The 23,024-nt window shown below is 39.9% G+C and overlaps 7 protein-coding genes and 5 non-coding genes across 15 annotated transcripts; 8 read left to right on the top strand and 4 right to left on the bottom strand.

The window, feature by feature from the left end:
• Window positions 1-73: 73 nt before the first annotated feature.
• On the top strand, window positions 74-5,958 carry AT5G14580 (polyribonucleotide nucleotidyltransferase). The gene is made up of 16 exons (NM_121462.4): window positions 74-472; window positions 710-865; window positions 956-1,126; window positions 1,221-1,346; window positions 1,423-1,584; window positions 1,656-1,775; window positions 2,159-2,296; window positions 2,594-2,756; window positions 3,000-3,125; window positions 3,234-3,364; window positions 3,541-3,760; window positions 3,844-3,927; window positions 4,135-4,214; window positions 4,288-4,431; window positions 4,605-5,327; window positions 5,443-5,958. The coding sequence occupies exons 1-16, from the start codon at window positions 152-154 to the stop codon at window positions 5,551-5,553; spliced, it is 2,976 nt and encodes a 991-aa protein (NP_196962.1). The 5' UTR covers window positions 74-151; the 3' UTR covers window positions 5,554-5,958.
• A 128-nt stretch (window positions 5,959-6,086) lies between these two features.
• Window positions 6,087-8,081, top strand: NRT2.7 (high affinity nitrate transporter 2.7). Its single transcript, NM_121461.3, has 2 exons — window positions 6,087-7,458; window positions 7,537-8,081. Exons 1-2 carry the CDS (start codon window positions 6,275-6,277, stop codon window positions 7,832-7,834), a joined length of 1,482 nt encoding a protein of 493 aa, NP_196961.1. The 5' UTR covers window positions 6,087-6,274; the 3' UTR covers window positions 7,835-8,081.
• Window positions 8,082-8,356: 275 nt separating this feature from the next.
• MIR398c lies at window positions 8,357-8,471 on the bottom strand. Its single transcript, NR_143265.1, has one exon. It is a non-coding gene; the product is annotated as a microRNA ath-MIR398c precursor (primary transcript).
• A 607-nt stretch (window positions 8,472-9,078) lies between these two features.
• On the bottom strand, window positions 9,079-9,201 carry AT5G14560 (uncharacterized protein; the record flags this gene model as incomplete). The annotated part of the gene is made up of 1 exon (NM_121460.1): window positions 9,079-9,201. One exon carries the CDS (start codon window positions 9,199-9,201, stop codon window positions 9,079-9,081), a length of 123 nt encoding a protein of 40 aa, NP_196960.1.
• On the top strand, window positions 9,110-12,159 carry AT5G14550 (Core-2/I-branching beta-1,6-N-acetylglucosaminyltransferase family protein; the record flags this gene model as incomplete). 4 transcript variants are annotated; one of them, NM_121459.5, is made up of 11 exons in its annotated part: window positions 9,110-9,693; window positions 9,790-9,903; window positions 9,985-10,085; window positions 10,177-10,248; window positions 10,324-10,405; window positions 10,536-10,616; window positions 10,887-10,925; window positions 11,111-11,176; window positions 11,269-11,418; window positions 11,573-11,701; window positions 11,806-12,159. In NM_121459.5, the coding sequence occupies 11 exons, from the start codon at window positions 9,433-9,435 to the stop codon at window positions 11,842-11,844; spliced, it is 1,134 nt and encodes a 377-aa protein (NP_196959.2). The 4 variants fall into 4 exon arrangements, with proteins under 4 accessions (NP_196959.2, NP_001330281.1, NP_001330280.1 ...); NM_001343343.1 differs by lacking the exon at window positions 11,806-12,159 and having other exon boundaries at window positions 9,433-9,693; window positions 11,573-11,731; NM_001343344.1 differs by lacking the exons at window positions 10,536-10,616; window positions 11,806-12,159 and having other exon boundaries at window positions 9,433-9,693; window positions 11,573-11,731.
• Window positions 12,028-12,143, bottom strand: MIR398b. Its single transcript, NR_143264.1, has one exon. It is a non-coding gene; the product is annotated as a microRNA ath-MIR398b precursor (primary transcript).
• Window positions 12,160-12,752: 593 nt separating the features above from the next.
• Window positions 12,753-12,794, top strand: U5.10. Its single transcript, NR_142585.1, has one exon. It is a non-coding gene; the product is annotated as an other RNA (small nuclear RNA).
• A 207-nt stretch (window positions 12,795-13,001) lies between these two features.
• Window positions 13,002-13,235, bottom strand: AT5G02235. The gene has a single exon (NR_144231.1). It is a non-coding gene; the product is annotated as an uncharacterized misc_RNA (transcript).
• U2.17 lies at window positions 13,060-13,156 on the top strand. The gene has a single exon (NR_142584.1). It is a non-coding gene; the product is annotated as an other RNA (small nuclear RNA).
• Window positions 13,236-13,241: 6 nt separating the features above from the next.
• On the top strand, window positions 13,242-16,096 carry AT5G14540 (basic salivary proline-rich-like protein (DUF1421)). The gene is made up of 3 exons (NM_121458.4): window positions 13,242-13,840; window positions 14,218-14,496; window positions 14,768-16,096. The coding sequence occupies exons 1-3, from the start codon at window positions 13,541-13,543 to the stop codon at window positions 15,830-15,832; spliced, it is 1,644 nt and encodes a 547-aa protein (NP_196958.2). The 5' UTR covers window positions 13,242-13,540; the 3' UTR covers window positions 15,833-16,096.
• A 45-nt stretch (window positions 16,097-16,141) lies between these two features.
• On the top strand, window positions 16,142-18,568 carry AT5G14530 (Transducin/WD40 repeat-like superfamily protein). The gene is made up of 10 exons (NM_121457.3): window positions 16,142-16,368; window positions 16,481-16,581; window positions 16,749-16,858; window positions 16,947-17,013; window positions 17,095-17,194; window positions 17,442-17,558; window positions 17,646-17,783; window positions 17,866-17,947; window positions 18,036-18,085; window positions 18,225-18,568. Exons 1-10 carry the CDS (start codon window positions 16,300-16,302, stop codon window positions 18,381-18,383), a joined length of 993 nt encoding a protein of 330 aa, NP_196957.1. The 5' UTR covers window positions 16,142-16,299; the 3' UTR covers window positions 18,384-18,568.
• A 124-nt stretch (window positions 18,569-18,692) lies between these two features.
• AT5G14520 (pescadillo-like protein) lies at window positions 18,693-22,625 on the top strand. The gene is made up of 13 exons (NM_121456.4): window positions 18,693-18,858; window positions 19,014-19,099; window positions 19,335-19,583; window positions 19,683-19,808; window positions 19,913-19,997; window positions 20,086-20,196; window positions 20,291-20,384; window positions 20,520-20,785; window positions 21,240-21,347; window positions 21,428-21,549; window positions 21,647-21,866; window positions 21,958-22,155; window positions 22,293-22,625. The coding sequence occupies exons 1-13, from the start codon at window positions 18,835-18,837 to the stop codon at window positions 22,374-22,376; spliced, it is 1,773 nt and encodes a 590-aa protein (NP_196956.1). The 5' UTR covers window positions 18,693-18,834; the 3' UTR covers window positions 22,377-22,625.
• The last annotated feature ends 399 nt before the right edge of the window (window positions 22,626-23,024 follow it).

Here is a 23,024-nt window from a genome sequence, read left to right as displayed (position 1 = left end):
AGCAGAACCGTACCGAACCAGACCGGGACTGCTAAAACCCTTCTTTTAGTTTTCGTTGTCGGCTCAGTCCTCACTTCACCGGTGCGTTAAACCCTTTTCCGTTCTCATTCCCTCTCTTCTCCGCATCTCTCACTCTCTCTGTGTATGTGTGATGTCATCGATTGTGAATCGAGCTAGTTCAGCTTCTCTTCCTAATTTCCTCGCATGGCGTGCTCTGGGGTTTCGCACCATCTGCTCCGGCCGCCTTGGTTTCGCTCCGTCTGTTCCAGACTCGCCGGTCTCCGCAGGAACCAAAATTTTGGAATCATTTAAGGAGGAATTCGAAGTCGGATCCCGCGTGGTCTCGTTTGAGACTGGAAAAATCGCTCGCTTTGCTAATGGTTCAGTTGTTCTCGGCATGGACGAGACCAAAGTTCTCTCTACTGTTACTTGTGCTAAGACCGACTCGCCTCGGGACTTCTTACCTCTCACTGTATGTTACTAATCTCCCCACCATTTCCCTTTTAGTTACCGATTTTGAATGAATTGTCTTAAGGAATCTATGATCTGTGAGGAATTAAGAAATGGTCTAGAGATGTTTGGTACCTTTATGCTGTATACATTTGTAGAATTCTCTCAGGAATCTGCTATTGAAATTGCTTTATCTGTAATGGTTGATGGTGATTTGTTTAAACTGATGTTTATGATTCTTCTTGGAAACTACTGTCAGGTTGACTATCAAGAGAAGCAATACGCTCAGGGATTGATTCCAAATACGTATATGCGAAGAGAGGGTGCACCAAAGGAGCGGGAGCTGTTATGTGGCCGGCTCATTGATAGACCAATCAGACCATTGTTTCCTACAGGGTTTTACCATGAAGTTCAGGTATGAAAATTTCTAAAAAATCTTTGGGATATAGATCTATGTGAAAGTTTGTTTTTTGGTATCTTCATCTGTAAATTTTGTCACATGCAGATAATGGCAAGTGTTCTATCGTCAGATGGGAAGCAGGATCCAGATATACTGGCAGCTAATGCATCATCAGCTGCGCTCATGCTATCAGATGTTCCATGGGGAGGGCCCATTGGAGTCATCCGGATAGGAAGGATATGTGGGCAATTTGTTGTCAATCCAACTATGGATGAGGTAAAAAGTGGTATATTGGTATATTCTCTACATTTACAAATTGTAGCCTCTGTTTTGATTTTTTGTATCTTTGTTGTGGTCGAACTCTGTATAGCTTAGCTCAAGTGATCTCAATTTGATATACGCTTGCACAAGGGATAAGACTATGATGATTGATGTTCAATCCCGAGAAATCTCAGAGAAAGATTTAGCAGCTGCTCTGAGGCTAGCTCATCCAGAGGTAGGTTCGAGAACCTTTGTTGGATGTCCTAGTATAATGTAATATTAAATAGTTTTGAATCTTTTTTTTTACACAGGCTGTCAAGTACCTTGATCCCCAAATTAGATTGGCAGAAAAAGCTGGGAAACAAAAGAAGGAGTACAAATTGTCCATGCTTTCTGATAAAACTTTAGAAAAAGTGGCTGACTTGGCTGCAACGCGTATTGAATCCGTCTTTACCGACCCTTCATATGGAAAGGTGCGTGCTCGCTTTGTTTCCATCGCAAAATTTGTTTCTCAGCTGCTAGCTTGATAATTTTACATCTCCAGTTTGAACGTGGAGAGGCTCTAGATAACATTGGAAAAGATGTAAGAAAGGTATTTGAAGAAGAGGGTGATCAAGAAAGCTTGAGCATCCTTCCAAAGGCTGTTGATACAGTGAGAAAGAAGGTAAGCTTTGTAAATCAATATTTTGAAATATATTTTGTACCTCTTTGCTTTTGTTTTGGGCGATCCTGTTCTGATAAACTTGACAGAAAAACTAGTGCTTGAATCAGATAATTAAAAATATTCATAATTGAATAGCAATATCAACTTTTTTTTTGTCTAATATATAGAGGCCCAGACTCTACGATGTTTGTAAAAATAGTTGGTTCGTTCTTTGTTTCTGAGATAGTTGAGATGCTCTTTTTCATGTTGAGACACATTAAGATGTATGGTTCTTAAGAGCTTTCAGAGATTGCATAGACAGTCACTAGTAAAGTGTTATAGGCTTTTGTATTTGTCCTATTCTTCCATGTCTTACTACTTTGTCCCTTTAACTAAATTATCAGGTAGTCCGTTCAAGGATGATATCAGATGGATTTCGAGTCGACGGGAGACATGTTGATGAAGTTAGGCCCATCTACTGCGAATCGCATTACTTACCTGCGCTGCATGGATCAGCACTTTTCTCACGTGGAGATACGCAGGTTCGTCCTGAAACTTTTTCCCAGTAACGCCTATCAAATTAAACCTTTTGAACCAAACAAAAAAAAGAATAATCTCAGGGTATTAGGTAGCAGAAGGTTAAAAGAAAACCCGAATTTCTATATTGTAAGAAATGACATTACTCTGTACTTTGTATCACTTCTGAGGGTTGCTTTCCTAGCTTAGTTTCATTTTTTGTCGCTTCAAAAGTTGTTGGCCTGAAGTGTTAAAGACAAGCTTAATCTGTTCACTGCATTTAATGAGAATCTTGCTTTAAGATGTTTTGTATGTGTTAAAAGGTGCTCTGTACTGTAACACTTGGAGCCCCAGCAGAAGCACAAAGCTTGGATTCTCTTGTTGGCCCCCCGAAGAAGAGATTCATGCTTCACTACAGCTTTCCTCCATATTGTACAAATGAAGTCGGAAAACGAGGAGGCCTTAACAGGCGTGAAGTTGGTCATGGTAAAGTCTTTGGTTTCCTTTCTCTATTTGCATGTAAAGTCCTTATTCACATTTTTCAAACAAAATATTGCTGGTAAAGTTAATCCTCAATTTTCCTTATCTGGTCGTTCATATCATCTTTCTCTCTAGCTAATAATAGAACAAGGATGGCTATTTTGTCTTAACTTTCTTTGAAGTGTTTTTTTGTTATCTAAGGGAATGCTTTTGTGCTTTATGCTTGACTGTGATTTACATTTTCTGTAGGAACACTTGCTGAGAAAGCATTGCTTGCTGTATTGCCCCCTGAAGAGGCTTTTCCTTATACCATTCGTATAAATTCAGAAGTAATGTCCTCAGATGGATCCACGTCGATGGCAAGCGTTTGTGGAGGTATTTATTGTCACTCACAGACGAGATTGTATTATGTTTTTGCAAGCCAGTGCAAACTATCATATGTTTCTATTTTACCTTCATAATGAAAGGTGTTCCGCTTCTCAGGTAGTATGGCATTGATGGATGCTGGAATTCCTCTGCGAGCTCATGTTGCGGGTGTATCTGTTGGTCTTATCACCGATGTAGATCCATCAAGTGGTGAAATAAAGGACTACCGTATTGTAACCGATATTCTCGTGAGTTCTCTTATTCTAATTTGTTGTCTTTATTTTTATATGGTTAGTTATGTGAATAATCATGAAACTGAAATGTGTGGCAGTGCAGTAGTTAATTTAACTGTTGTTGTCTAAACCATGAGTAGAGTTAAGTTGCTAAAATGGATTTTATAGAACTGCATACAATGACTTCTCAGGGTTTGGAAGATCATCTTGGAGATATGGATTTCAAGATTGCTGGCACACGAGATGGTGTGACAGCAATTCAGCTGGATATAAAGCCAGCTGGAATACCGTTGGATATAGTTTGTGAATCCTTAGAAAATGCACGTGAAGCCCGTCTTCAGATTCTTGACCACATGGAGAGAAACATAAATTCCCCACGAGGCCAGGATGGGGCTTACTCTCCTCGGCTAGGTTTTTTTCCCACTTGTCTTTTCGTTAACCTTAGCTAATAGAATTTCCCCTGCTCAAACTCCAAAATTATGTCCGTCTTGCAGCAACGCTCAAGTACTCCAATGACTCACTTCGTACCTTGATCGGACCTATGGGTGTACTCAAAAGAAAGATTGAAGTGGAAACAGGTGATTTCTTGACTTCAACTTTAATTGTTAACAGCTTAGTTCTTGTGACCTTTAAAGACTAAGGAATTGAATAACTCGTTTGAATTGAAAAATTTAAGTGCTTTTAAGAAAGTAGTTTCAAGATGAAATTCATAAACTTATGAATAATATCCACTTGCTTTCTTATAGTTTGCTTTGAAGATCTGATAAATAAGTTTTTTTGTTTAGGTGCAAGATTGTCTATTGATAATGGAACATTAACTATTGTTGCCAAGAATCAGGATGTGATGGAAAAGGCCCAAGAACAAGTATCTTTCAGTCAATTCAGCTTTTAATTGATCAATGATTTTCCATGAATTCTGATTTTATGCATGTCCTCAGGTTGACTTCATCATTGGTCGTGAACTAGTTGTTGGTGGTGTGTACAAAGGCACAGTGTCATCTATAAAAGAGTATGGTGCATTTGTTGAGTTCCCTGGTGGTCAGCAAGGTCTACTACATATGTCTGAGCTATCCCATGAACCAGTAAGCTTTCTTAGTTACAAACTGTGTCCGTATGTTTCCCCCTGAGTATTGTTTTCTCATGTAAACCTAAATGTTTTCATCTGCCAAATCTTAGAACGACAATCCGAGAGCTTTATTTTCTTTGCCATTACTCTAGTTGAGATTTGGTTTATACTTACCTTGTCTTTATGCAGGTCTCCAAGGTTTCAGATGTATTAGATATTGGCCAGTGCATCACTACGATGTGCATTGAAACCGATGTCCGTGGTAACATTAAATTATCCCGCAAAGCACTGTTGCCCAAACCCAAACGCAAACCCGCATCTGATGCTGGAAAAGATCCGGTGATGAAAGAGTCGTCAACAGTCTACATAGAAAATTCTAGTGTTGGAGAGATTGTTGCAAGCATGCCCAGTATCGTAACGCCACTTCAGAAATCTAGATTATCAGTTCCTGCAGTTGTCATCCGTACTGCTGTGGAGTGTAATGAGGCAGAGAAATCTTCCCCTGTGAACGACAACGACAAACCCAGACGCGCTGCTACATCAAAGCCAGACCGGAAACCCAAATCCACAGCCTCTAAACTGATTGCGACACAGAAGGAAGAGGAGGCACTCGAATCCATTGCTCCAGAAGAAACTTCAGCTGAATGTGGTGAGATACTGAAGCAGGACGGGAAGCTAAAATCCGTTTCTCCCAAAAACAATAGCACTGCTTCTAACCTAGTATCATTTTCAAAAGCTAAGAAATCAACTATGAAGGAGAATCTATCAGAGAACAAGGCTGAAGAGAGTGCATCGGTTAGTACCCGAAAACTGAAAATAGGAACGGAGATGACAGCCACGGTCGACCATGTTCGAGCCCTTGGATTGGTTCTTGATTTAGGTGGTGAAATCCGCGGTATGTACATATTCCAGGTATGTTTCAGTAAATTCTCCTTTGACTTGTTCTCCCATTTTCTTGAGTTAACTTTTGAGGCGATATACTTAATTCTTGCTTTGTATTGATATTGTGTACTATGAATGAGTACAGGGAGATAAAGATAAGTTCAAAAAAGGAGACACATTGCGAGTGAAATGTACAAGTTTTAACACCAAAGGAGTCCCTGTGATGGCTTTGGTTGACGAAGAGGGAGAAGAATAGTGGTAAACTCTCTTTCCTTTCTACAAGGTTTTTTCAACCCAAGGGATCATGTGGAGTCGATCATATGGATCATACGAGAGTTTTGCTTGAAATGTTTTTATCATACGGATCGAATCAAGAGATGCTCGTTAGCTGCTTTTGGTGAGCAAATCTTGGTAGATGGATAGATTCATTGGCGTCACAACTTGAGGAAAGCTAATGAACTCGGTTAGGTAACTAGTCTTTTACTTTGGCCTTGTGATGTGCCATTTTGTTTCTCTTTTATTGGGGGGGTTTTGTGGAACCGAAAGTGGATTGTATTGTTTAGTGTCTTAGTAACTGACGTCTGAAAGGTGCGTAACGCAAGTTTCATCATTTTTGTCCAATTTTTACAAAAATACAAAAGCACCAAAAACCCAAGTCGGCAGCTAAAGATAGAAACTACGCATCCCAATGGCATTCTTGATAGATATTATTTGTCCGAATATATTTTCTTCTAAATTACAAATTCATTTCAACAATTGACGTCAAAAATTAATTTAAGCCAAGAGACGAGGAACTAAAATTGAATTTCACATTTTGATTGAGCATTTGGGTTTGAATTAAGATTACTCGAAAGTTGCCAAAAGTTTGCCTCTGAGTCATTTTATTGTTCATGAAAGATTTAAATTCAAAGATAATGTTCATTGATTGGGTGGTCGTGTAAGTAAGAGTCGTCAGCGAGTTTTCTTCTCCGAGAGTAATGGAGCCATCTCAACGCAACACCAAACCGCCGTCGTTTTCAGATTCCACTATCCCGGTTGATTCCGATGGTCGAGCCACCGTCTTCCGACCATTCTCTCTCTCCTCGCCACACTCACGAGCCTTTCACCTAGCTTGGCTCTCACTCTTCTCATGCTTCTTCTCCACCTTCTCCATCCCTCCTCTGGTCCCCGTCATCTCCTCCGACCTCAACCTCTCTGCCTCCACCGTATCCGCCGCCGGAATCGCTTCCTTCGCTGGCTCCATCTTCTCTCGCCTCGCTATGGGACCACTCTGTGATCTCATCGGACCACGTACTTCCTCAGCGATTCTCTCTTTTCTCACCGCTCCTGTAATCCTCTCCGCCTCACTCGTCTCCTCTCCGACGTCCTTCATCCTCGTCCGTTTCTTCGTCGGCTTCTCGCTCGCTAATTTCGTAGCCAATCAATACTGGATGTCCTCCATGTTCTCCGGTAACGTCATTGGTCTCGCTAACGGTGTCTCAGCCGGTTGGGCTAACGTCGGCGCCGGTATCTCTCAGCTCCTTATGCCTCTCATATACTCCACCATAGCCGAATTCCTTCCACGCGCCGTCGCCTGGCGCGTGTCCTTCGTATTTCCCGCCATTTTTCAGGTTACAACGGCCGTCCTCGTTCTCCTCTACGGCCAAGATACTCCCCACGGTAACAGAAAAAACTCGAACCAGAACAAACTCACAATTCCTGAAGAAGAAGAAGTACTAGTAGTTGAAGAAGACGAACGTTCCAGTTTCGTCGAGATCCTAATCGGCGGACTTGGAAATTACAGAGCGTGGATCTTAGCGCTGCTCTACGGATACTCGTACGGCGTCGAGCTAACGACGGACAACGTGATCGCCGGATATTTCTACGAGAGATTTGGAGTGAATCTGGAGGCGGCGGGGACGATCGCGGCGAGTTTCGGGATATCGAACATTGCGTCGCGACCGGCGGGAGGGATGATATCGGATGCGCTGGGGAAGAGATTCGGTATGAGAGGGAGGCTGTGGGGGCTATGGATCGTGCAATCGGTGGCTGGGTTGTTGTGCGTGTTACTCGGACGAGTCAACTCGCTCTGGGGATCAATCCTCGTCATGTGGGTCTTCTCTGTTTTCGTTCAAGCTGCTTCTGGCCTTGTATTTGGCGTGGTCCCTTTCGTCTCCACGCGGTTAGTTTAAAGTCTACCAATCCGGTTTTTGCTAATAATTTCGGTTTGGTTTTAATTTGGTTTTGTTTATAATGACAGATCGTTAGGAGTGGTGGCGGGAATTACGGGAAGCGGCGGTACGGTTGGTGCGGTGGTGACGCAGTTTCTGTTGTTTTCCGGTGATGATGTTCGAAAACAGAGAAGCATTTCACTTATGGGTTTGATGACTTTTGTGTTTGCTCTTTCTGTTACATCAATTTACTTTCCACAATGGGGTGGAATGTGTTGTGGGCCTTCGTCATCTTCCGAAGAAGAAGATATTTCTCGGGGACTCCTTGTAGAAGACGAAGATGAAGAAGGTAAAGTGGTTAGTGGTAGTCTACGTCCCGTTTGTTGATGTCGCATTTGAACTGCTGGCCCATTTGGCCAAAGCAAAAGCAATAGCAAAACATTAGTATACTACTAATAAGGACGAATTTGCTGTTATCAAGTTAAAGAGTCTATCAATTTTTTTAAATATATATATGTTCTTGTTTGTGTTGAAATTCTCCTTCCATAAACAACACTAGAGCTGACAACATTGCAAAACAAGACATAATTAGTTTGTATCCTTTTTGTATCTCTTGTAACAATATAGGCAAAGTGACTCTGACAAATCACAATCGTGTTGATGAGCTCATTGTGAGTTTCTTTCTTCCTCTGTTTCTTTTCTTGTTAAAAAAGAACAAATAGCAAGAAAATTAAAGTAGATCCTTCATCATTCAAAGCGTACGTAAGATTACCAAGAGTTTCTACGTTTGTACTACTTGTGATTTCATTTGTAATACTAAAGATAACGAGTTTACATAGAAACTTACACCATTTGGTAAATGAATAGAAGCCACGGGCCACGGCGTTGATAAAACATGGACGGTAGAGAAAGAGCTCAGCAGGGGTGACCTGAGAACACATGAAACGAGAGCTGTAACAATGACGTAGCGTCGTTATAGCCGTTGATTGCTCGTGTGTTCTCATATCAACCCTGTCGAGATCCACTACCTTAACAATATTTATCTATCTTCTAAACCAGTAATAAAAGGACTGTTACAGTTTGAGTTTCGATATCCTTCAAATCTGCTGAGAGCTACTATATATACACAACACAACAAATGATGAAAGGATTGTGTAGTACACAATATTACCACACAAATTGTAGTACACAACACAACACAACAAACGGGCCAACGATTTGTTGCATTCATATACGTTTTCTTTAGTACAATAAAAAAAACCTACAGAATTGTGTACTGCGAAACTGATTTACAAAAAAATCAACATTGTACTTCTCTGACAGTAGTACAAAGGCGAGTTTTGTACTAGTTGGAACGTCAAAGAGGTACTAGGAAGTGTTCCAAAGATGCCCTCACGTGTTTGTTTATTATTTCACACTACTGTGATATTTATTTCACGAACCAGTTTTCTGTAAATTTTGAATTCTGTTAAAAAAATAGTTAACGAAAAGAATAAAATAATAATTTGCTGGGTAAGAATTGGACCGGGCTTAAAATATCCCAGTGGGAAGTGTTCGCTTTAAGAAAAAATCAGAGAGAGAGGCCCACTTCACCAGCTCTACTCATTGATTTTACACACTCACCAGCACCTCTATTTCTTTCTCACTCTCCAAGTCTCCTCTGTGAAAGCTGAAAGCTCATCTTCTTCCACGTGATTTGTCTTCCCGATCACCAAACCTTTCCGGTAATTACTCTCCCTTGCGTTCGACGCCATCTTCCTTGGAGTTCTCTTCAATCAACCGGTAAATCTTCCACTGATTTTGAAGAAGATTCTTCCATGTTCGATCTGGTTCGTCTCCAGAGATCGAGAGTTGAATTGCCTCGAAACAGCTCTAGTTTCACCAGAGACGCGCGACCGATAGAAATAAAGAGACTCGAAGCTGCGTGTACCGGAGACGAATGGCGGGAAAATTGACTTGAGCGCGATTTTCTGTGTGGATCCAAAATGAAGAAGAAGGTGTCTCAGCAGAAGTTACTGTACAGATGGAAGAGGAAGGTATACGCCACGTTGATGTTCGCTTTCTGCTTTGGGACTTTCGTATTTATACAAGCTCGTTTCGCATCTATACAAGCTCGTTTCAATCGAATCTCTGCGTCTCTCGATTCGCTTAAAAAGCCTCGTCTAGATCAGAGACCACAGATTGCCTTCCTCTTCATTGCCCGGAATCGACTCCCTCTCGAGTTTGTCTGGGATGCTTTCTTTAAGGTATATACTCTTCTCTTCCTCCTCCTCCTCTAATTGGGATCAGAAACACTGACTCTCGTATTTGAGCTTGGTCCATAATGACATGTGCTTCTGCAGGGTGAGGATGGAAAGTTCTCAATATATGTTCATTCTAGACCTGGATTTGTTCTCAACGAGGCTACAACGCGATCCAAGTACTTTTTGGATCGGCAACTTAATGACAGTATACAGGTTGCTGCTATGAGAATGTATCAATTTAGATATTAGCAGCATTGTTTTTTATAAGTCGTATGATTTATTTGCTAATTACAGGTAGATTGGGGTGAATCAACCATGATTGAAGCAGAACGTGTATTGCTTAGACATGCACTTAGAGATTCATTTAATCACCGCTTTGTTTTTCTTTCTGATAGGTGAGATTGATTCTGTTAATACCTTTTCATGTTTGGATTGTAGTTGATGACTTGCTTAACGAATTTTTTAGTTTTTTTGGTTTCTTCTCAGCTGCATACCTCTGTACAGTTTCAGCTACACGTATAACTACATCATGTCAACACCAACTAGTTTCGTTGATAGGTCCGTGCTGCTTATTTACATAACTCCATATTTCAACTTTGACACCAAATTACTAAATATTTTTCTGTATTGCAGCTTTGCAGATACAAAAGATAGCCGTTATAATCCTAGAATGAATCCCATTATTCCTGTTCGTAACTGGAGAAAAGGATCACAGGTGAAGTTCCAAATCACTTGTTGTGTAAAATGTGTTTCTGAATGACTACGAATTCTGTCATTCTGAATGTGTGCAGTTAAGCTGACAATATTATCTGCTATGTTTTCTTTACCCCATTGTCTTCTCTAAGTGGGTCGTTCTGAATAGAAAACACGCAGAAATTGTGGTGAATGATACCTCTGTCTTTCCTATGTTTCAGCAGCATTGCAGGGTAAGTTGTTAAAACCTTCACTTCATTAGCAAGTTTGGTAATACTGTAACTGAACTTATGAGCTGTCCTCTATAGTGTGATACTGTAAAGAGGGATATATGCTTTTTGTTTTAACTCATTAATTTTCAAAGGAAAGATGGTTTAGCTGCCAAGAGAGACTTAGAAGTTAGAACCACTGATTTTAGATTTTAGTGTCTTATTGTGAGAGTTGCTTTGTTAGTGGACTCTTCACTGTTGGCTCACTTTTTTTTTTTGCATATGATCTTGCAGAGAAAATCACTTCCAGAGTTTTGGCGAGATCGTCCTGTAGTAAGTTGCTTTTCTCTGGTCACATATTTAACTACCGCACCGTATTAAGTTATTAACAGTTCCTCCTTGCCCGTTAGCTCATGCCCATTCGATTTCTACATGTTTTACTCTGTAGAATCTGGCAGGCATTTACAGTTTGATGACCAGGACACGATGTGTTGTACTAATGTAATCTTATTGTGTAGCCAGCTGAAGGTTGGAAGGAACACAACTGTATACCTGATGAGCACTATGTTCAGACATTGCTATCTGTAAGATCAATGTTTGATCCAACCATGTGAATTGTTGTTTAGAAATAAATAGTATTACTAATCAAATCTGGTAATGCTTCTTCAAATTTCAGCAAAAGGGTGTAGATAGCGAACTCACACGAAGATCACTGACACACTCAGCTTGGGACCTTTCATCCTCGAAAAGTAATGAACGTCGTGGATGGCATCCTATGACTTACAAGTTTTCTGATGCTACTCCTGATCTTATACAGTCCATTAAGGTAAGCATCCGTAAGACCAACATTTTATTTGGTAGAAATGAAACTATCCATTACAATGTATGTATCTCTTTTTCTTTTTTTCTTGCCATGGCTTTAGCCCTCTTACAAACTTAAAACATAAATAGAATCTCTAACTAAACACATTGATTCTCAGGGAATCGACAATATCAACTACGAGACTGAATACCGGCGAGAATGGTGTAGCAGTAAAGGGAAACCATCACCGTGCTTCCTCTTCGCCAGGAAGTTCACTCGTCCCGCCGCTCTCCGCCTACTCCGTGAAGTAAACTTTTCTTTCACTATCATAGCTTAAACTAAGAAACTAACATCACAAACATTTTGATGAACTCATTGTGGGTTTCTTTACTTCCTCTATTTCTTTGGCAGACTATCTTGTTAGAGGGCAAAGAGCATGACAATAAGTAGATCCTTCACCATTTAAAGCATATATTACACATAGGTACGTAAGATAACCAAGAGTTACTATGTTTGTACAATTGTACTACTGTGATTTCATCTGTAATACTTACGATGACGAATTTACATAGAAACTTACACCATTTGGTAAATGAGTAAAAGCCAGCCTTGATAAAAGATGGACGGTAGAGAAAGAGCTCAGCAGGGGTGACCTGAGAACACATGAAAACGAGAGCTGTAACAATGACGTAGCGTCATTACAGCCGTTGATTACTCGTGTGTTCTCATATCAACCCTGTCGAGATCCACTACCTTCATGATATATTGATATCTTCTTGTTATTACATTTTGAGTTTTGGTTTGTCTCAAACATGCTGGAAACTATAAATACACAGACAATGAATGGATTGGGTAGTACACAATAACACCACAACAATTGTGTAGTACACGAGCAAGTTATGTGGCATTCATTATGTTTGGGATAGTACAAGAAAAAACTTCGGACATGTGTACTGCAAACTTGATTAAAAGAAGAAAATCATCATCATTGTACTTTTCTGAAAGTACAACGGCGAGTTTTGTACTAGCAGAATTTCCGAACTTTCTATGGTAGTATTAAAATTTCTCTATGGTCCCTAGTCCCCATATTCTAAATTTAGATCAAAGTGGCCTCACAATTACGAAAAGTGGGGCAAAGTTACAAAAGCCCATATTAGCAATTTTGTTTAATAACTTGCATGGAGAGTGGGGAAAAGTAATAAAAGCCCATATTCTTTGTGACAAAAGAGAGCGCGTAAATTTTGCATATATTGGTTTTAGTCCCACATCGTAAACACAGAGAGAAGAATAACAAACTCAAGGCATATATAAAACGGAGAGAGCTCTCGAAGAAAATTCACGGAGCCGTGCAATAAGCACATAGCGAACTATTCTTTCGCCTTTTACTAAAGAATACCGTGTGCTTGTCGTACCAAGCGGCATACGCCTATTTTTGGAGGGTTGTCTCTTACTGAGATTAACTCTATCAATCAATAACTTGAAAATTTTCTCAATAAATTAATTTTCCTCAACATTCAATCTTTAATCTTTAAACGTATTCCTCAATAAATGACTTACGAGTAACTTTCCATCAAGTGTTCAGCTTAAACAAGTCCCACATCGGAAGTGTATTTGCAAACCAAAGGCAAAGTTTTGCTATAAAAAGGATCACGATTTACTTACCTAAGCATACCTTTCTCGGCCTTTTGGCTAAGATCAAGTGTAGTATCTGTTCTTATCAGTTTAATATCTGATATGTGGACCATCGGTTCACACGATATTAACTCAATTTATTGAGGGAGTGAGCCATCAAAATAGCTTGCTATTTGTGCTCACACTATTGCAAGGGATTGGCGTATCCCACCAATCACAGTGTAAAGACTTTTGAGTTAGTCATGTTTTAAGTTGTTCTCAAAGTCGTAACTGCAGTAAAATCCTGCTGGTTCTTCTTTTGTCCCTCCATCGAGTTGTGTTTGAGATTTCATCGTTGCAGAAAGTAAATAGTTATGGGCCAATTTAAGTTAGTAGGCCCAACTGGCTTCAGCAATTAGTTGAAATGCTGACTTAGAAAAAGCAACAAGACCGATGAAAAATGATGACATTATTTCATCAGGAAGTTAGAAAATCATATAAAATCGAAATCAAGGGAGACTAAAAAAATTATATAATGCAATCTTTCGATCTAATAAAATCGGCCCTGTTCTCGGATAAGCAGATAATGGATCTCATGAACGACAACAGCAACAATTCACAAGACGGCGATCATCAGAACTACCGTGTCGGCGATAATGGATTGGAATCGAAGAAGGAAGCTATCTTCCCTAGCTATGATTTCCAACCTATGCGCCCTAATGCCTCCGCCGGATTGTCTCACCACGCTTTAGATCTCGCCGGATCTGTTAATTCCACGGCTGCTAGGGTTTGGGATGCGTCTGATCCTAAACCGGTTTCAGCTTCTTCCGCAAGAGTAATATTTCTAAGTTCTCCTATATCTCCCGGTCTTTGTGATTTGCGATCAATCTAGCTTCGTTTGTTGGCTTCACTAGTTAATCACGATTTTACGTTATTTGGCTTATTAGAATCGGTTCTTAAGGTTTCTTTAGGTTTAGAAGATATGTACTAGTTCTGGTTCTTGTTCCCAAGCTCGGCTCTGTGTTATTCTTCACTGTGCTTACATTTATCATCGTGTGAAGTTGAAAGCAGAGACTTTGTGTAACAACGATCATTTGCTTATCTGTTTTCTACATTATAATGTTTGCTTAAACCTTGCTTGATGCTTGCATGGTTAGGATTATGACAATTATCACACTTAGCCTTACTTGTTGCATTTGTTCGTTCTTTCAGAGTTATGGCTCTATGGACTCTCTCGAACCTTCAAAGTTGTTTGCTGAGAAGGATCGAAATTCCCCCGAGTCAGCGATTATATCTGCGATCGATCGGACAATGAAGGCCCATGCTGATAAATTGTTACATGTTATGGAAGGTGTCAGTGCACGTCTAACGCAGCTGGAGACCAGAACCCGAGATCTCGAGAATTTGGTTGATGATGTGAAAGTTTCTGTTGGGAACAGTCATGGAAAAACTGATGGTAAATTGAGACAGCTTGAAAACATCATGTTAGAGGTACTCTACTCTTTTGGGATACCTAATGGAGATTAATTTGAAATTAGAAATAATCACATGAATCTGAGATACTAGACAAACGTTCTTCTCTGCCTTTTGGTTTTGGATGCCATTTCTTGACTGGCCTGGGAATTCTTGATCTGTTAACGTCAAACAAGTTTCTGGTTTCATATTTTTCATGTTTCAATGCATCTGAGCTTTCATACTTTTCGCTATATCATCTATCAAGATCCTAGATTCCTCAGTTCCTTCTTTGTATGATTGCATTCAGGTGCAAAACGGTGTACAGTTGTTGAAGGACAAACAAGAAATAGTTGAGGCGCAGCTTCAACTTTCAAAGCTCCAGTTATCAAAGGTAAACCAGCAGCCGGAGACACACTCTACACATGTTGAACCCACTGCTCAGCCGCCTGCATCTCTGCCTCAGCCACCAGCTTCTGCTGCAGCTCCCCCGTCTCTTACTCAGCAGGGCCTCCCACCACAACAATTTATCCAACCGCCTGCCTCACAGCACGGTCTCTCACCACCTTCATTACAACTGCCTCAGCTTCCTAACCAGTTCTCTCCCCAACAAGAGCCTTATTTCCCTCCGTCTGGTCAGTCCCAGCCACCTCCAACAATCCAGCCTCCTTATCAACCTCCTCCACCAACCCAGTCATTGCATCAACCCCCTTACCAGCCACCTCCTCAACAGCCACAATACCCGCAACAGCCGCCTCCTCAGCTCCAACACCCGTCAGGCTACAACCCGGAGGAACCACCTTACCCTCAGCAATCTTACCCGCCAAACCCTCCTCGTCAACCACCTTCTCATCCACCTCCAGGTTCTGCCCCATCTCAACAGTACTACAACGCTCCTCCAACGCCACCATCAATGTATGATGGACCAGGCGGCAGATCCAATTCAGGTTTTCCTTCCGGATATTCTCCTGAATCATACCCGTATACCGGGCCACCTTCACAGTATGGAAACACCCCATCTGTGAAACCCACACATCAGAGTGGAAGTGGATCTGGTGCCTACCCACAGCTCCCAATGGCACGCCCACTACCACAAGGTTTACCAATGGCATCAGCCATCAGCAGCGGTGGAAGTGGTGGTGGCTCAGATTCCCCAAGATCAGGAAACAGAGCCCCAGTCGATGATGTCATTGACAAAGTGGTTAGCATGGGGTTCCCAAGGGACCAAGTGAGAGGAACAGTGAGAACATTGACAGAGAACGGTCAAGCTGTTGACCTCAATGTTGTTTTAGATAAGCTGATGAATGGAGATAGAGGAGCTATGATGCAGCAGCAGCAGCAGCAACCGCCAAGAGGTTGGTTTGGTGGTCGTTAGCTGTGTTGTCTCTAATTCCGGTTTGGCTGACATTGTATAGTCTTTTATCTCTCATGTCAGATTTCCTCGAACATATCTTTTGGATTACCTTGGTGTTTCATTTGTGACTTCAATATTTTTTCAAAGCTTTCCATGTATGTTTGAAACTTGAAGCTTCGATCATTTATTTTTTTCTGTGTTTCATTCATTTGCCTATTTGACTCTTAGAAAATCACAGACCAGTGAGTGTAACAAAGTCGCAGTGTACAGGCTCTCTTTCCTAATCCAAAACGACATGTAGTTTTTATGACTAGAACTGAACGACAAGATGTTTTTCTTTTGTTATCCCAATTCTTAAAACTAAAACGGCTGCGTTTAGTAACCCGCGAAACCCACTAAACTCTTTAGTTCTCTCTCTCGTTCCCTTGCCCCTCTCCCTCTCTCGTCCTCGGATTTTTCTCGTGCTTCACTGATAATCCAGCTTGACGATGTCGTTGACGGAGCTAGACGACGGACTGGTTCGCAGGATGGCCATGGGCGCAGTCTTCTCTGATTTTGTACGAACGAATTTTTCTCTTTTTGTAATCTCATTTGATTTCGGATTAAACTTTGGTGGAATCCAGCTTCCGAGATTAATCCGTTCAATTTCTCGGTGTTGGTTTTACACAGGGAGGGAAGATACATTCGGTGGGTTTCCATAGGACTGATGATCTATTGGTCACATCCAGCGAAGATGATTCACTTCGCCTCTTCGATATCGCCAACGCTAAGTCAGTTCTTCCTTCCTGTTTTTAGGTTTTATACTTATCTGGTCAAGTTCTAGAGAAACTAGGTTACTTAAGGAATCAAGAAGAAGCTTTTTGATTAACCGATTAGTTGAAATTCTTGTGGAGCAAAAAGAAGACTGAAATATTCAATTTGTATGGATGTTTGTTAGACAGCTGAAGATTACATACCATAAGAAACATGGCACCGATCGTGTATGCTTTACCCATCATCCTAGCTCTCTAATTTGCTCTTCTCGATACAATTTGGAGTCCACTGGTGGTGAGTCCTCCTTTTCTCTTGCTTGAGATTGGATAATCAAAGCGGTGGTGGATTATTACTTACTTGTATACTTGTTTTTGTGTACCAGAATCCTTGAGATATCTCTCAATGTATGATAATCGGATCCTACGCTACTTTAAAGGGCATAAAGACAGGTCTGCTTATAACCTCTGGAATTGTGAATTTGGATTTTACTAGTATGTACATTGATGATGGAAAATGTTCTTCTGTTTCAGGGTTGTATCACTTTGTATGTCTCCTATAAATGATAGCTTCATGTCTGGTTCTCTCGACCGAAGTGTTAGACTCTGGGATCTTCGTGTAAATGCCTGCCAGGTTGGTTTCTATAGTTTTACACTCTGAGAAGGCTAGATGGAATAAGTCTTAATATGCTAGAGTTTTAATGAGAAAAGTGCCTTTTTCTTTTTGTTAGCAAAAACCTCGTGATATATCACCTTGAAAGTTAAACTTGATGAAGATGCTGGAACCACGAAACATTGAGAATATTTAGGCTCTTTACCTTAATACTCTCTCTGTGAATTTATATGGTTTCATGATCTATGCTTACCCTTTTAGTCAATAGGGAATTCTACATCTACGTGGTAGACCTGCAGTTGCGTATGACCAACAAGGCCTTGTGTTTGCAATTGCAATGGAAGGAGGTGCTGTTAAATTATTTGATTCCAGGTGTTATGACAAGGTTAGCTTCTTACAATGATTCACACAGCCTTACGCATGACTGCTCTTGTTAGTTCTAACTTCTAAACCCAATTGATCTCTTATGTAGGGTCCCTTTGACACATTTCTGGTGGGTGGGGATACTGCTGAGGTTAACGATATAAAATTCAGCAACGATGGGAAATCCATGCTCCTAACGACTACAAATAACAATATCTACGTTCTTGATGCATATCGTGGAGAGAAGGTAATCACGTTCTCTATCTTTCACCTGAAGAAGACAGAACGTTAGGTTTCAAGTTGGTAAAAGACGGTATGTTATTTTGCAGAAATGTGGTTTTAGTTTGGAGCCTTCACAGGGTACACCCATAGAGGCCACCTTCACACCAGATGGCAAGTATGTTCTGTCAGGTAATACGCGTTCCTAGATGATCTTTTATCATGACTCATCTACACAATATTCAAATTTAATCAGCTTAGTTTTCTTTTTCGGATACAGGTTCAGGTGATGGAACCTTACATGCGTGGAACATCGAGAACCCATCTGAGGTAAAGTGCAGAATAATCAACACCACTAGGACACTGATTCACTTAAAAGTGATGAATAATTTATAAAGTTGTAGATACTATTTTTGCGTTATGCTTTCACAGTATTTAAATTTTAGTGGGGATTTTGTGTAAAAAGCAGGTGGCGAGGTGGGAGAACAACATAGGAGTAGTGTCGTGTCTGAAATGGGCACCACGTAGAGCCATGTTCGTTGCTGCTTCTACGGTTCTCACATTCTGGATCCCAAACGACGGTGAATCACCAGCCCCCGCCGATCCTCCTACCGATCAACAACAGTGACGACATATATGTTTCCATTATGCACTTGTGTATCGTTTTTTAATGTTGACAATTAGAAAAATTTGGAAGCAGTAGTATGTTAATCAAATTTAGAGTTTATGAATTTGAGTCTAGATGGTTACAATATGTTTTCTTTAATGACTATTTACTCTTATTTTACGTAAAAAAGATATGGATGAATACATACATCAATGTTCACGTAAACTGGAAAAGATTTCACGAACCATGATCCTAATAAAAAACCCAGAAGAACAAACAACAATGAGCATATTGGGCCTTAAAAGCCCATGGTATAATAAACCTGAGAAGAAGTCAAATAGGTCATAAGAAGCCCATTATATCGTCCTCTTGTACCCCGACTTTTAACAAATCGTTTTGGCTAAAACCCTAATTCTCTGTCTCTCTTTTTCCTCTCCGCGTCTCTCGTTCCTTCTCTGGTGGCGTTTTCACCATGCCGAAGCATTACAGACCAACGGTGAGTGTTTCTCTTTGATTGAAGCTCTATTCTCCCCAATATTCGTTGTTCAACAACTGTTGTAATCTATTTTCGTCTTTCCCTTTGCTCGAAAAACTTTGGAGCTGGTTCTTTCTTGTTTCTGAGATGAATTTGGTTATGTTTGTCATTTGTAGGGGAAAAAGAAGGAAGGAAATGCGGCTAGGTATATGACCAGGTCGCAAGCTCTTAAACATCTTCAAGTTAACTTGAATCTATTCAGGTTCACTCTCTTTCTTCTTTATCCTTCAACTTTTCACTGTTTTTCTTCGAGTTATTGTTCGGACAAGCATATGTGTGCACTAGGTTTTTTTCAGATGCTTCGTGTTTTGTCAATTTATCTTAGAATTGATATCGAGATTGTGTTATGTTCCTAGCTAGGTTTTTACTTAGAAATTCTCTGGTTATCAGTAGGTGACTAATTTGTTATTATTGTACCTGCCGATTATGTATTTCAGGAGACTATGTATTGTCAAAGGTATATTTCCCCGAGAACCAAAGAAGAAGATTAAGGGAAACCATCACACTTACTACCATGTCAAGGACATTGCTTTCCTCATGCACGAGCCTCTTCTTGAGAAGTTTAGGGAAATCAAAACATACCAAAAGAAGGTCAAAAAAGCCAAGGCCAAGAAAAACGAGGAGCTTGCACGCCTTCTGCTCACCCGCCAACCTACTTACAAGCTTGATAGATTGATCCGTGAGAGGTTTGCTTGACACACTTGAATTTATTATACAGTTGTGTTTGAACATCCATGAGTTTTAGACTGTTAACTCTCATTTCTATTTATGTTATTAATGTTTAGGTATCCAACATTTATTGATGCACTGCGAGACTTGGATGACTGTCTCACTATGGTTCATCTTTTTGCGGTGTTACCTGCATCAGACAGGGAAAATCTTGAAGTTAAGCGAGTCCACAACTGTCGAAGGTCAGAATCTTATACTTTCTCTTGGACCCTTGTGTCTTGACTTATTGACGGCTTCTTTTAGTTTCATATTTTTAATCTGACTCTGTGCTTCTTTTGTGAATCAGATTGACCCATGAATGGCAAGCTTACATTTCACGTTCTCATGCGTTACGTAAAGTGTTTGTGTCTGTCAAGGGTATTTACTATCAGGTATTGTTTTACTTTATCTTGAGAGCTTATAATGGGATTAGTAGATTACTTCCTCTTTAATGAAACTTTGGTAATATTATCTTGATAGGCTGAAATAGAAGGTCAAAAGATCACTTGGTTGACCCCTCATGCAATCCAACAAGTTTTTACAAATGATGTTGACTTTGGTGTCCTGCTTACCTTCTTGGAATTTTACGAGGTGAGAACTTCTAATATCTATTCATTCCCCCTTTTCCTTAATAATTTAATGTTTGGACTTTTGCTGACAAATTTTCATTCACCTTTTGATGCAGACTCTTCTTGCCTTTATTAACTTCAAGCTTTACCATTCTCTGAATGTTAAATACCCGCCAATCCTTGACTCTCGGTTGGAGGCTTTGGCTGCAGGTACGTTGTCCTCCTCCAAGAAGCAATTATTTTCCTCAAGAGATATCTTTCATATGGGAGTTCATATGTAACCATTAGAACGTGTCACCTATTACTCTGATTAATATATATTTGTTTATGTCTTCAATGTTGCAGATCTCTATGCACTGTCTAGATACATAGATGCCAGCTCCAGAGGCATGGCGGTGGAACCCAAAGTTGATGCTTCATTTAGCTCACAGTCAAATGACCGTGAAGAGTCTGAACTTAGACTTGCACAGCTTCAGCACCAGCTGCCTTCAAGTGAGCCTGGAGCATTGATGCATCTGGTTGCAGATAACAATAAAGAGGTTGAAGAGGATGAAGAAACAAGAGTGTGCAAGTCACTCTTCAAGGATCTGAAGTTTTTCTTGAGCCGTGAGGTATCTTTTTGATTCATTCTTTCTGAGCCACTTCTTATCACTGAATTTTGTTCTAAAATAGTAAATCATTGGCAAATTTTAACTGTTATGGACAAAACATACTCATTTGCTACTAAACTGATTCAGTAATTTACCAAATAAAATGGTAATTTTTCTATAGCCTAAATCTCTGACATGTCTATAATGTTCAAAGACTCTTACTTAAAGACAAACCATTTGTAAGTAACGGCATTTAAAAAAAAAATGATTCTTATACGTACTTAGTGGTGAGGGAACCTAGAACTACTGTGTAGTCCTAACCAAAGTTGTGTCAATGATTGTAAATTGCATTCCATGTTTTGATATTTGGAAGATCTGTGTTCTTGAGTGTCTCCTCACAGTGACCTAGAAGATCATTAAATTGTTTCATGACTGGGGCCTGTCTATTGTATAATAATTTTGTATACTTGTGTAGGTTCCAAGAGAGTCCCTGCAATTGGTGATTACTGCTTTTGGTGGGATGGTGTCTTGGGAAGGAGAAGGTGCACCTTTCAAGGAGGATGATGAGAGTATTACACATCATGTAAGCTATTTAGCTTGATTATTAATATTACGATTGTGTCTAGATAGATAGTCTCAAGAACATACATTATACTTCTGTAGATCATCGATAAGCCAAGCGCTGGCCATTTGTACCTTTCTAGGGTATATGTGCAACCACAGTGGATCTATGACTGTGTGAATGCTCGCATAATCTTGCCAACTGAAAAGTACTTGGTCGGAAGGTAACACACTCGAAGACTTTGCTTATTTCTTTTTTCACTACCATGTTTTGTTTTACTCAGCTGTTTGTATATGTATTGTGTGCTTTTCTACAAGCAGAATTCCACCGCCACACTTGTCACCATTTGTGGACAATGAAGCAGAAGGATACGTTCCTGATTATGCCGAAACCATCAAAAGACTACAGGCAGCAGCAAGAAACGAAGTGCTTCCATTGCCAGGTGTTGGGAAAGAGGATCTTGAAGATCCTCAAAATTTATTGTACGCTGGTGTTATGAGTCGTGCGGAGGAAGCCGAAGCTGCAAAGAACAAGAAGAAGGTTTGACTTTGCTGATATATAAGCAATTCAAGCCTGTCAAACTTTTGTATGCGTTGATTAAGTTGTTAACTTTGTGGGTTATTTTATGTAGATGGCGGCGCAGGAGAAGCAATACCATGAGGAACTGAAGATGGAAATAAATGGAAGTAAGGATGTTGTAGCGCCTGTGTTGGCTGAAGGTGAGGGTGAAGAATCAGTTCCGGATGCTATGCAAATAGCTCAAGAGGACGCTGATATGCCCAAAGTGTTGATGTCCCGTAAGAAGAGGAAGCTCTACGATGCCATGAAGGTATGTACCCATTTACATTTACCATTTTTTTTTTTTTTATATAGTTTCTATAGGTCTGTAAGAGCATAGCAATGAAAGGGTCTCTTAGTGTTTGTAAGTTGATGTTAATTTGGTGTATTGTGAAATGGTATCTGCAGATTTCGCAGTCAAGGAAGAGATCAGGTGTTGAAATAATCGAGCAGCGCAAGAAAAGGTTGAATGATACTCAACCATCATCATGATAACTTGTTTTTATATTTTTGTTTACATTTCTGTTTCTTCAGAAGGCTTTTTCTTAAGTTATGTATCATCATCATTAGTCTTTCGCGACATGTACTTCCAAATTTTTTAAAAAGTTTTGATTTTGATTTTTATACGTCCAACTATACTGAAGTTTTAGACTAAATTTTATGAATCTATTGCGTACGTCTTAACTTTGTTACATGAATAATGTAAGAGTAAGACAATGATTTTCTTAAAGACAACGGCGCTGTACAACATAGAATATCAAAAGTACATTTCAATTTTATAATATTTGATCTCTTTTTTTTCTTGATGCATGAGTACGCCTAAAGAAATAATCTTATCTACCTAATAATTACTAAAAAATGGTAACAATAATAGACTTGAATGGGAATTTTCTAGTTGGAGACGTTCTTACAATTTACAAACTCGGTATCGTTTACAATGTATTTTAGTCAGCAAGTTTATTTGATAACAAGTTGTATATTGTATAGTTTTCGTTGGAAATATATAATTTTAAAAATGTATATACTGTACGTATTTCTGAATTCCATACTTGTAACCGAAGAAAATTTAAGCACTTTTTTCTTACACACATATTCGAACTAGGGACCAATGGGGATAGAAACTTGATCATATTCCTGTCC

The sequence above is a fragment of the Arabidopsis thaliana genome, chromosome 5 (genome assembly GCF_000001735.4).
Source record: "Arabidopsis thaliana chromosome 5, partial sequence".
In the NCBI taxonomy this organism is placed as follows: Eukaryota; Viridiplantae; Streptophyta; class Magnoliopsida; order Brassicales; family Brassicaceae; genus Arabidopsis; species Arabidopsis thaliana.
This window is presented reverse-complemented; position numbering and strand designations above follow the sequence as displayed.